Raw genomic sequence first — 12,598 nt, 5'->3', positions numbered from 1 at the left:
GTTGTCTCTATGCAATTAAGAAAAATATAAAGTTCAGGAGAAGGATGATCGGATCCTCTTCCATCTTGATTTTTTTTTCCTAACTTGTCCTGTCCAACAGCTGAGCAAACAGATAAGAGCTCAAGGCCTCCTGTGTTGGACAGATTTTACTGTTAGAATAGGGGAATATGAATCTTCTGACACACAAGGTGTCTATTTGTATAAAGCTCTTTTGTATTTGAGGGTAAACTTTATTTCTATTGATTAAGTTTGTGTACCTTTTTTTTGTTGTTTTTGGAACAGATGGAAAAGAAGAAGAGAGTGGGATGTTAGGAACTCAGGAATCCCTCTCCCTGCGTGAAGAGAGGGCCACCAGCACCTAAGGGACATGGCCATCCCTGCTGGGGTCTGGTTCCCCCACCAGAAATGGGGTAGGGGACAGAAGTCCCACCTTCCTTGTGTGGAATATATGTGTGTGTTGGAGTGTATATAGCCATGGGGTAAAGAAAAGGTGTGTTTAAAAAAGCGTGTGCACTGCAAGATCTCCTGATTGCTCACATTGATGTCCAAGCACACACACCCCCCCCCCCCCCCTCCATCCTGACCAAGGGTCTTACATGTCTAAAACCGAGAGGCCCGAATCCATGTGTCAACCACTGGGATGGGGACCAATCCCATTAGTTCCACCCCCTCAGGTGCATCGCGGGCTTACCCACCCAACACACATTGGCCCCCATTGCAAGAAGGGCCGACCCCGCAGGCATCACTCCTCCACCCCACACAAGGATAGAGGAGCCAAGAAACAGCCGGTCCCAGGAGCAAGCCCTGCTAATGATTTTAACTTTAGAATAGCAAAGGGAAGAATAGCGCACTGTCTAGTGGGTCTAGATGACCCAACTCCCAACGTTAAAGTGCCTAGGATAGCTAAAGGGGTTAAGCTAGTATCCAAAATAACAGATATTTTAGTGGTGTTTCTCTAAATCAAGCTCCACAGGAAATTCTGACAAAAAGAGACAAAATGTTTTAGTTCAGTAAGAAGAAAACTAAAGAATAGTAGCATTTATTTAGACTTTTTGCACTGTAGGCCATCTTTTTTCCCATGCTTCATCACAAGGTTTATATGGTCACACATACAATGAATGAAGTCTAAAGAGTAAAGGAAGCGACACTGCATGGTGTCTGTTGACAAACTGACAGCTGTTTTTAAGCCCACAGCTAAACAGGCATCACTGAATCAATAGAGAAGTAGGAAGTAATAGCAGTGAGGCCTCATGCCACTCAATACGTTGTACAATTTGGTTGTGTGTGTAACTGTGAATGAGCTTGATGTGTATAGAGCTGGCAGCAGTCGGTGGAAACAAATGCGATCCCATCCATTGATTTTTCAGTCTAAAAGTAGAATCAAATGCTCATTGGGATCGCTAGGATTACATCAGAGGTGTGCAAGTGTGACATAACTATTTGAAAATTAATTCATGCTCAGTATTGAATAGACAGCAATAGAATGTAAACGAAACAAAATATCCAAAACTTACGAATGGGTTCGAGTGGCGACTCCAGATGAGTATGGATGGACTCTAGTAGGTCGTAATCGTCAAAGTCCAAAACAAACTCTTCAAAGTCCTCGAACCCGTCCATGTTTGAAAGGGAGCTATGGTGCTCGTGAAGATGCTGCAACTGGTTTCCGAAGCCCTTCTGGACGCTCCGTCGCCGATCTGGTCCGCGGTTGTCTTTCATCTTCTTACCAGAGGTTCCGTGTCCATGCTTGTTCTTTCCTTCAGGATCTGTCATCTCTGCAGCGGGGGCCACCTCCTATCCACCTCTCGCCGTCTGAACACTTTGCTCATGCAGGGTTTCCAACCTTTGAACACGGCTGCTTTAGTTAGATTCTGAGGAGCTTTGGTTCCTTCTGTTTGATGAACAAACCCCACTTGAAATTTTACCAACAGATTTTAAGAACCCCTTATGTTTAAAATAAGCAGTAGTTGAAAAAATATGTTCCAATGTGTATATGGATATAACAAAATCCTTTATTGTCAAATAAATGAAAATATCCCAAATCACAAATTATCCACTTTGCAAAAAGAATGAAAAGAAATCCTCAGTGTAAAAAAGCCTTTCAATTTTATCCAAAAAGTTGGAGATCCATGGTCTCACAGACGCTGAATGGCTAGACGCCTGAACAGATAGTGACATGTGCTTTAGATGCAACTCAGAGAGAGTTGATAAAAACGGATGCACTGATGGGTTGCATCTTTGTTGGCTGAATACTGGCACCACCTTTTTTTAACGATGTCCACAGCCTATTGATCATTGCTGGAAAAGGAAGGAACAGTGAATTGGAAGAGAGGAGTTGACGCCCTTTGTTTCCACTCTGCCAATCTGACTTTACAATCACATGTTGCTACGTAGGTAAAGTCTGACTTCTGAGTGTGGCCATCACCCTTGGATAAATTCGATAAAAATTCTCATAAATTCAGCTTTCATAACAAAAAAAATACATACATTTTGCACATTTTCCACGTCTGAAATTTCTGTCTTTTGTGATACACACGTGAGATACGCAATTCATGTGTTTCTTGTGTTTGTCATTTGTTTCTGTGTGCAGATGTCCATCGTCGGTTTAAGCTGACGAGTCTTAACGTGAATTTAGTTTTAAGCGGTCCAAAATTTTTAGTCGGTTGCGAATTACGCAGTTTATGTGTATTTTATGTAGTTTATACCTAATTATGAACTAAGTCTCATGCAATTGTGCATGATTTTTGCAAGATGCTTACACCAATTTGTGGCTTTTCATGACCGTTCCACATATGTCTAGCAGACTTTTCATGTACCACAGATGTATAACTTTTTATATAGCATATGCGATGCACATATCACGTTAATATTACGTAATTGACGCACAAATTTTGCAACAAATTTAGCTTTTACTTTGATTTACGTGCTTTTTGTGTGGTTTATTTGTACCTCTTCCATGGTTTAACATATTTTATTCATGATACATCTGTGAATATTTCCCATGAAAGACCGCAACTTTTCTCACTGTTCCACAATTTTTTTAACCAATGACCAATTTTCATTTGTCCAATACGTGTACATAGTGGCTGTGTGACACAGCCTTAAGATGAATGTCTTAAAAGCACATCCAACATGTTGAGTATAGTACAATTTTACCAATGTACGTATAATTTTTGGAAAGAACAGAACACTTCGTTGTATCTATTTTATTTTGAAAACCTGTCCATTAAATTAGAAACTCTCAAAGTTTTTAAAACATCCCACATCCCCCCAACCTATTCATTTCGAAATAAACGAGAATAAAGAAAGGTCTATCCCTCCATGTTTTTAACTTGGATGTAGTTAAACTCAGCCATATTAGATGAGAGCTGAATCAACGTCTCTGTGTTTTTCTTGGTATATGTAATAAAAATAAAGTCTTATACAGAGAAAGTTGACCTGTTTGATTCACTACCAATAGATTGTATTCAAACAGCCAACTTTCTAAAATGTTAGCTTTGATTTCATCGCGTAGCAAACTGATTATTCACTTTTTTTTTTTAATAATATTGATAAATTCAGGGAAAACCCCTTCTGTATCAAAAAGCCCATTATGAAAGGATGTTAAAGTACAGACGACCAGAATAGAACGGAGAACGAAGCCGGGTGAAATACAGTACATAGTTTATCAATGTGAAGCACGACCTGCTGAAAATCCAATGCCCCATTTTCTGTTAGCAGATGGGTCCTAAACAGTCAATGAATGCTCTGCTCTGGTAAAGCAGGAAAGGCCTAGAGCAGTGTCACTTTTGAAGGGGAATCGACTGCGGTCTCTGTTAATTAACGTCCCCCTCTGACTCTGGTCAAAGTCCTATCTGGGCAAAATTTTACCTCTCAATGTGGTTGTTTTTCCTTTCACTTTACTTTTAACCCTTGTGCTATCCAAGGCACTTTAACATTGGGAGTTGGGTCATCTAGACCCATTAGACAGTGAGCTGAACCTTTTTTACACACACATTCATGCACACATTTATGCAAGATGGTGGCGAAGCTGCAATGCAAGGCAGTAACCACGTCACTGTAGGGAATTTGGGTTTCAGTATCTTGGCCAAGGATACTTTATCACGTGGGCAGAATGGGAACTAAACTTGCCATCCTGTAATCACTCTACCTCTGCACCACTTTTAGTTTATTTTTATTTATTTTTAAGAATACCAGCATTCATTTTGAAAGTTAGGACACAAACAGGATGCAAAAACTGTTTTGCAAACTCTATTCTACCAGCTTCTTCGCTGGAATTAGACTTTACAACAGCATATGAGCAGTTGAGAATTTCTACTCGTAAAAACACAAATGTGGCATTATTTCACCACAAAGTTATCAGAAGTTCAAATATTGTCCTCAATGGATCAAGAATGGATCTCCTAATGTTATTTGCTTTATTTGTGTGATTTCATTTTAGCGACTTGTGTTCAACATAGATTGGCAAACACTAATGCTGGTGAACTTTGTCAAATATCCACCAAAAACTAGAAGATAATACAAATCTTAAATAAAGAGAACAACATCAACATCCCACAGTGTATTTTTGTCTTAATATCTGGATTAAAGTCCAAAAACAGATTCTTTATATGAAAAAAATACAACTCTTTAAACTGCAAATGTCCCCAGCAGTAGTAATAGTTAGTTATACAGGGATGGTAGCAAAGTAACAAGATGCACAGAAAGCAGTAGTCAGAAGAGCAGATCTTTTCTTAAAAAATGAAGTCCCACTTCGATCAACTACAATCTATTCCAAAAGCGTTCCTAGTCATGTTTTAACCATGATGATGCCATTTTTAGCTAAAAAAAAACAAAAGAAAACTGTGTTGTGTTCTAGGACATATTTTCTGCAGAGCGGCAGTAGTTCATCAGAAGTTCGTCTTTTGGTTGTGTCAGGGCTGTTGGCTTGGAGCAACCCAGTCCCCCCCCTCCATGTCGCCCATAACTGAGCTTTGTTTACACGCTCTCCCACTAGCTTACAGCCCCTTACAACCCCAACCTAACATCACTGGTGCGACAGAAATGGCGAGCAATGACTGGAGCTATCCAGTCGCAGCGTACAGTTTTGAGCCAGATGTCAGGTCGGATTAAGATGAACATGGATCTATAAACAGATGCATCAGAATGGAGCAGAGCAGCGAGCTTGTGGCTTGGCTGGCTTTTTTTCTATTTCACAAAATACTGGCTTTTTCAAATAGCATTTTTTTATCTGATCCAGATTCACAACAAATAGAATAAAGAAATACTTAAAAATTTAGTTTTAAGATCAATTTTCTTTTTATATATTCTCTATTTACAGAAAAATGCTACAAGAGCATGCTAAATAGTGGGTAAAAAAAACGTTGACAATATAAAATGGTCATTATCTAACTGTAGGTGGCGGATATCTGTTAGTAAACAATAGAAAAAGAAAACGCCCCTCCCTGTTTGTCCAGTGTATAGCGCATGCATAACGAGTTGGTAGCTTTACTCAAAAGCAGAAAAGGCTGCTTGTACCCGTTTGCTTTCATTTATAGGAGGACTTTTTTTTTAAAATGTCCTACTATAAATGTTTATTTGTTCTATTTATAAATCTATTGCAGGAAGAGAGCAAACTAAAATATGGACAACTCATCTGTCAAGCCCACAAGAATCTCCATAAGAAATACATATTCAGACAGAAAAAATGGTGTGATGAATCTATGTCTATAGCCTTAAATTCAAATTCAAATTCAAATTAATTTTGTTTATTATGCACCTTTCATGTCAAACACACAGTTCAAGGTGCTTTCCATAAAAAACAAACAAGAATACAATAAAACCAATCCCCACACATGTAATAAAATAATTAAATAAGCCCCTCATAATAAAATACACAAAAACAAGCACAAGTAAAAGAGAAATGACAGAGCTTAAGAAAAGAGAACCCAGAAGGCGCCGTCCACCCTGTCCTCCTGTTGGCCGGGGTGTCAGCATCTATGCAGCACAAGCACAACTCATCCCCAGCACCTCCCGCCCCAGAGACCCCCAACCCCCAGGCCCAGTGCACCCAACATGGGCACACCAGGCCCGGCAGCCCGGAGGAGCCGGAACAAGAGATGCCAGAGGACAAGCATGGCCAAAATCTGGCCTTAGTCACTACTGTCCTTACAGTTGGACATTGGGTGTCTGCTGGCCAAAAAAGCGGCCACACATGCAGCCCGCAGGAAATATTAAGGTCACAGATTGCTTGGTGAGCGCATAGAACTAGAATGTTTATGGACTGGCAACAGGTTGCAGTGAAAACGTAGACAACATGCAGCTTGGAGAAAGGGTGATGTAGATGAGAAGCAGGTGTGTCACTTGGATTTTTCTAGGACAGGGGTGTCCAATTTCCAGCCCAGAGGGCTACTGCTCAACATGTTTTCCAACCAAACCACTATTGAAGCTCCTCATTGGCTAAAACACATCTGATCCAGGTGATTAGCAGGTGATAAGGGAGGGTTTCTGAAAAACCAGCAGGAGGCTGGCCCTTGAGGCCTGGAGATGGAAACCCCTTCTCTAGAACCATGTGACGAAAAGATTCAACATTCTTACTTTTCATGTCATCCAGGTCAGCACTGGCCAGCATTTGGGCTTCGGCCTCATCAGTGGGAACCTGCTGGTATACGGCAGTCTCCAGTGCCGTCATGCTGCCGATGCAGATTCGGTCACGGAGGTCGTAGCTGTTTCGCTGGGCCCCTGTGAGGCGATGGTGCAGGGGCTTTCTGCGAAACCAGCTGCGCGTTGGGGTTGAACTTGAGGGATCTGAACCTGGTGGGGCACTAACATTAAAGGAAAATTATTTCATTCAAAAAATACATGTTCCCCTCAAATTCCCTCTCTTTATTTTTGATCCGAACCTTTTTGTCACAAATTTAGGCAAGACCAACATCTAAATGTTAATACCACCTTTAAAAAAACACACCCTGTTTTAAATTTGGATGGCTTTGCCATTGCATAACTAACAGAGTGCTGCTCAACCCAACAGGGATCCTGACTCTCCTCTTTAAACCTCTGAGTCATCCATGAGTGTGCTTTGAAACACAACTGCACTGCCATGCAGTCAGGAATGAGAAGAAATCCCTGAATCATGGCACAGCAGCAAACCATATATAATTCAAACCTTCTCCAAATAATTCAGGTTCACTTGGTTTTTCATATTAACTACCCAGCTGGGCCTTCTCATATGTAAGGGATCAGCTGGAGCTAGCACTGAGACGAAAGGGTCCTGAGAGCTGGATTTACAGGTCATTAGTGAGGATTTATTTAATGTTTCCATTTTTATTAAACAAGTTCACCTATCTGCAAAAACAAAAAGAAAACAAGAGATGTTTTAACGATACGCGATATACAGTTTTTTTTGTTTGTTTTGCTGATGTTGTACAGTAGGCACATTAGACTGCAGGTAACCATGGCAACATTTCTGTGTAACCTAATGCTAAACATCAACAGGCTTACATAGATATATATATGAATACATGAGTTTAGTCTCAAAAACTATTAAAGGATGATGGTACAACAAAAATTGTGTAATAATAAACATGTTGCTGCAACAACAGCTGCAGTAAGAAACCATCAGGTGACACACAGCCGGCTTCACATTCAAACACAAGGCAGTAAAATAAACGTACACTTAAAAAACCCTACATTTACATGAGCAAAATAAAGAGTGATTTGATCCAAAAGCGTCACAGAGTTAAAGGGGTAGAAAGTCACTTGACTGTTGCAGTTTGCAACTAGTTCAGTAGCCACTCTGATAAAAAAAACACGTGTTTGGTGTTTTTAACATGTTCTTGAGGAGTTTTATTGATAATGGAGGACACATATAAATAAAATTAAGCTTAAAATTGCATTTCTGAATATCTTTTTATTCAAATTAGGAGCAGACAAAAAAATGCTGTTTGAAGAAGATCAAATTAGTGATGTAGAAAATACGCTTGAACCACAAGCTCCCTGCTCCACCTAAACAGAGAGGTGTCAGCAGTGTTGGGTAACTTACTTCTAAAAAATAATTAATTACTTTACTTACTTACTGGATATAATTTGTAATTAAATTCCTTTACTTAATACTGTGAAAAAAAGTAAGTCACTACTCGTTACTTTACTTTTTTCCTCTCGTATAAAAATTCTCAAGAGCAGAACAGTTTACACAAACAAGATTATTTTGTCTTTCATTTAACTTTATTTTTAAAGCAATGACCTCGTGCAAAGTACGAACCTGGTTCAGGACATGACTTGAACTACGAATACTTCCCAGACGTTTAACCCTGCAAGGTTTGTGGATAAAGTAAGTAGGAAGAACAAAACAGTCTGGTGATATTGTAAGGAGCACATAAACAAAATGTCTCACGTCTATGACACGGACACTTAATTGCACCTCATCTTATAGTTTTCATGAGCAGGTCAGAGCCCAGCCTGTTTGGAGTTCTGTGCTTTTGTAGTTATTAATTATTAGAACGAAAATCACTCGAAAAGACTTGACGAAGATCATCTTGTGTTTTATTTTAATCATAAACGAAAAAAATGTATTTTTTAATTGAATTCAATATGATTTCATACATAATTACAATTTAAAAAAACACTACACAAGATGATCAGACTGGGTTTTTAAAAGCACAAAATTGCTAAAATCAACAACTATTTATCACCTAAAATTACAATGAATGTTTGACTTTCTTGCATATTTGATTCAAGCAATGCTGCTACAGCAGGAGGATCTTATTTGACTCGGAGTGTTCTTTTTTTTTTTTTTTTAAGGAACTTTTATGAGCTGTTGTCAAAAGTATATATAAATTAAAGATGTTATACCAATATTTAAAACTTTTGTAATTCAATTAATGTAAATATTTGATAGCAGGTTTTTTTTCTATAATTGAATGGCTTAAAAGTCACAAAGACATAAAGAAAATGCATTTTTCCAAAAGGTGAAGCATGAATTTGCTGCTCTCACTAGGTTTTGATAAGTGACAAACTGGCCCAAATGGCTTTTTTCATGTTAAAGCTTTAGATATATAATTTTTCTCAAAATTGACTTAAAATATTAATAAAAGATGTGTAGTTGGTGTTGGAGATCGGAAAACTTTACTTAAATGCACATTTAAGCTAGGAAAAATGTTATAAGCCTAAAGACTAATAACAAAAAACACATTTTTATATTTAAAAAGCTCCAGTTTTGCTGTTAACACCATTACACTTGCATCAAAATAGTTATTTCTCCACTATACCGTTTATTTGTATTGTTGCTTACAGGCCATATAGTGTTTTCTACCCTTCAGAGGGACTAATAGCTCAATTAATTACTTCTTTTTTTACACTCAAAAAACAGAGAACATTTTAAAAAGTAAATGAGCAAAACCCAGAAAGCATTCAGTATTAAGAGCAATTAGTCTGCCAATCACATGCCTACATGACTGCTGTGTTCCACATTCATGAATCCATTTAGAAAATCTGCAGTGACATCATAAAAAAGTATTTTCCATGCAGAATAAAGTTGTAACAGCCCACCTGCTGCAGGCTGTTTCTTCCCCATTCAGCTCAATCTTCTCTCCATTTACAGCGATTTCTCCATTATGGGCGACCTCTTTCCTTAGAGGGGCTGCGGCTGCCCTCTGGAGTGGCTGCTCCTCATTTTCGAGGTGGACAGTTGCAAGTGGAATGGATTCCTCTAAGTCATCTTGGTTCCCAAAACTAAACTGAGAAAAATAGGACGATTAGTAAGAAAGGAAGAAACTACCATTCTGTTGTTTTAAATTAATTATTATTTTATCTATCTTATCTAAATTAAATATCTGTAAAGTTACTGGTGATGTCATACATGCAGATCTTAAGTCATTTTACCATTGTTATGCTTCAAATCGGTGCTTTTATTTTTGAAAATCTTCCGGGTTGTCCAATTCAGTAGGAAAAAGCCTAAATCTCCAGACATGTACTCAAATATTCAGTCTCTTCAGACTTATGTTACCTGTGGTGGCAGTCCTGTGGGCGTGGCATCAACCCCCTGTCCTTCTGTGTCAGACCCTGCCTCTTCCTCATCCACCTCATGGATGGTGGGTGTTACATTGGAGGGGGGAAGTGACGTCTTTTTCTTCTTTCTGCTCCTTTTATGCCTTTTCTCTATGCTGTGCGCCCGCTTTCGGGACCGCTGGGGTGCAGGCAGGTGGGTGGATAACGGGTGGTGCGTGTGATGAAACATGTGTCTGTGATCTGTGTTTAAAGAAAGCAGTGAAACTTAGAAATATGGATACATATCTGCATTTGATTTTACTCATATGGCTCTTGGCCAGGAGTCTGCTGGCAACGTAGTGAGCATAGCCATTTCTTTAATGTTGTTAAACATTTTTATTAAAATAAGTTTCAAAAACGTAAACTATTTTAATTGTATTCATCCACATAAATACCTTAGCATGAATTAATTTACAGGGCTCCAGACTAACTTTTTTCACTAGGAACACTGTGGCCCCTGACTGAAAATTTTAGGGGCACAACCAGAAAATTTAGGGGCGCATACCGTAAATCAACATTCAAACCAAATCTACTAATTTCCACTTTATTACTAATAAATACTTTAATAATAGATGCAGAAATTACAATGTGCTGTTTCATATTGAGTGTCACATTTTATTCTGCATTTTTGAAGATGCAACAACAAGGTAAACTGACAGCAGCATCGCTGTCATGACAGTACAAATAGTAAAGAAAACTGATGGAAATTTATCTTGGTGACACCAAATAGGTGCAGCCAAGATGCACAATAAGCGTGTTTGAGATCACCCACTGCGCAAATCACTTGGTGTGAGACGTATATTTTTGTTTTTGCACCAACATCAACTGTCAATCATCACAAAAATATCACGAGAAAGGGGTGGGAGCGAGGGGCAAACCTACCCGAACACAGCTGGAAATTTAGTACTGAACTGACTGAAAGCTGCCCTACACACTACAAAACAATGCATTATGGGACGTGTCCTGATGGTTTTTGTAGTTGAGTGATTAAAATAATTTAAAACACCAATTGATTAAAAAAAGGCTACATACAATATAAAACATTCAAATAAATATAAAATAACACAGATTATACTAAGGGGGAGAGGCAGATTAAAACTAAAGGACAACTCCAATTTCCTCCTTCAGTCTTGCTGCAGATGCGCCTTCATCTTCATTTTTAAACTTTTCTCTGTAGTTTAAACTCTAAAAGTTCAAACCTTTGTTGAAAAATCACAATTTTATAGAATGAAACAAAAGATCTGCTCGATTTGGCAAATGAAAGTATTCTGTACAGGAGACATGGCACGAAAGACTAATTGAAAAGGAAGGAACAGCCCCTTTCAAGAAGAGTGTGTGCTGCCAGCATTGCCCCTAGGTCAGGGGTCGGGAACCCATGGCTCGCGAGCCATATCTGGCTGTTTTGATGGTCACATCTGGCTCGCAGAAAAATCTTTAATTATAAGAAAAAAAGTTTATTTACACCCGTCCCTCTCGGGCACGATGGAATGGCAGGGGGGGCAAGCAGTAGTAACGGTGCTTGGAGAAAATAAATCTGTGCCACTATCAGTTTACTATTATCTGTTTGTACCAGCCTGAAACCTGCGAATTGCTGTCCCTGCAGCAGCGCGCTCCTGTCTTTGACAAGGAGCTGCAAATGTGTGTGAAGGGAAAGGGGAGGGGTAGTGGGCTCAGGCAGTGAGGTGAAACGGCGCACTGATTGTTAGAACTTAGAACACGCTGCCTGTCACATACCACACACGTGTGAGTATTGCTGTACTGACAATGTTTGGCTCCACGTATGCATGGGAACAGTCTTTCTCACATCCAAAGAACATTCAGACCAACCTATGATCACGTTTGACTGATGGAAGTCTCAACGCCTGCATGAAGCTTAAACTCAATTAATTATAAGAAAAAAAGTTTAATTAGACTTGTCCCTCTCGGGCACGATGCGATGCCAGGGGGGGCAAGCAGCAAAAGACATTAAATGCACACATTCACTTGTATTTTTAGTTTTAAACATATTGTATGGCTCTCACGAAATTACATTTAAAAATATGTGGCGTTCATGGCTCTCGTCCAAAAAGGTTCCCGACCCCTGCCCTAGGCCAAAACATACAAGCACTTTTTCCACAGAGCTAGTGGTGATTAGTGGATGAAACGCAAACTTACGCAATTTACCAACTATTGGCTGGACTGATAAAACAACCGTCTGCATTTACTGCAGCCGTGACGTCAGTGATGGAGCAAAAAAACCTTATTTGCCTTATTGCAAACAAGTTGGTGCAAACTTCCAAACCATTTTCGGATGGTGAACCTATGGAAAAATACTGCAGACTTTTGCCAACATAAGTCTGTCAAGGATTACGATTGCAGTTGCAACATCTCTGAGGAGACTTGGGTATCAAATGAAGGACAGAATCTAGTCATTTGTTGCATTTTTGGTCATTATTGATGAAAGCACCGACATCACAGATGTTGCACAGCTGTGCATATTTACCAGAAGTGTTAAAGAGACCGTCACACCAGAGTTTCTAGAGTTGATGGACACAACAACAGCTGATGACATAGTCAGCTCTTTAGTTACTGTGCTGGA

General features: G+C 39.2%; 1 protein-coding gene across 4 annotated transcripts in view; it reads right to left on the bottom strand.

Moving 5' to 3' along the window:
* The window catches only part of slc4a3 (solute carrier family 4 member 3), a 71,058-nt gene that overhangs the window by 29,047 nt on the left and 29,413 nt on the right, over window positions 1-12,598 (bottom strand). For 3 of the 4 annotated variants that reach the window (XM_023950912.1, XM_023950911.1, XM_023950913.1), the window contains 3 exons: window positions 9,980-10,221; window positions 9,523-9,710; window positions 6,574-6,800 (listed from right to left, as the gene is read on the bottom strand). In XM_023950912.1, coding sequence (XP_023806680.1) covers window positions 6,574-6,800; window positions 9,523-9,710; window positions 9,980-10,221 — 657 coding nt within the window. Of the gene's footprint in view, window positions 1-1,514; window positions 2,239-6,573; window positions 6,801-9,522; window positions 9,711-9,979; window positions 10,222-12,598 lie in introns of those variants that run through there. The other variant, XM_023950914.1, reaches the window with a different exon arrangement.

The sequence above is a fragment of the Oryzias latipes genome, chromosome 21 (assembly GCF_002234675.1).
Source record: "Oryzias latipes chromosome 21, ASM223467v1".
Lineage (NCBI taxonomy): Eukaryota > Metazoa > Chordata > Actinopteri > Beloniformes > Adrianichthyidae > Oryzias > Oryzias latipes.
This window is presented reverse-complemented; position numbering and strand designations above follow the sequence as displayed.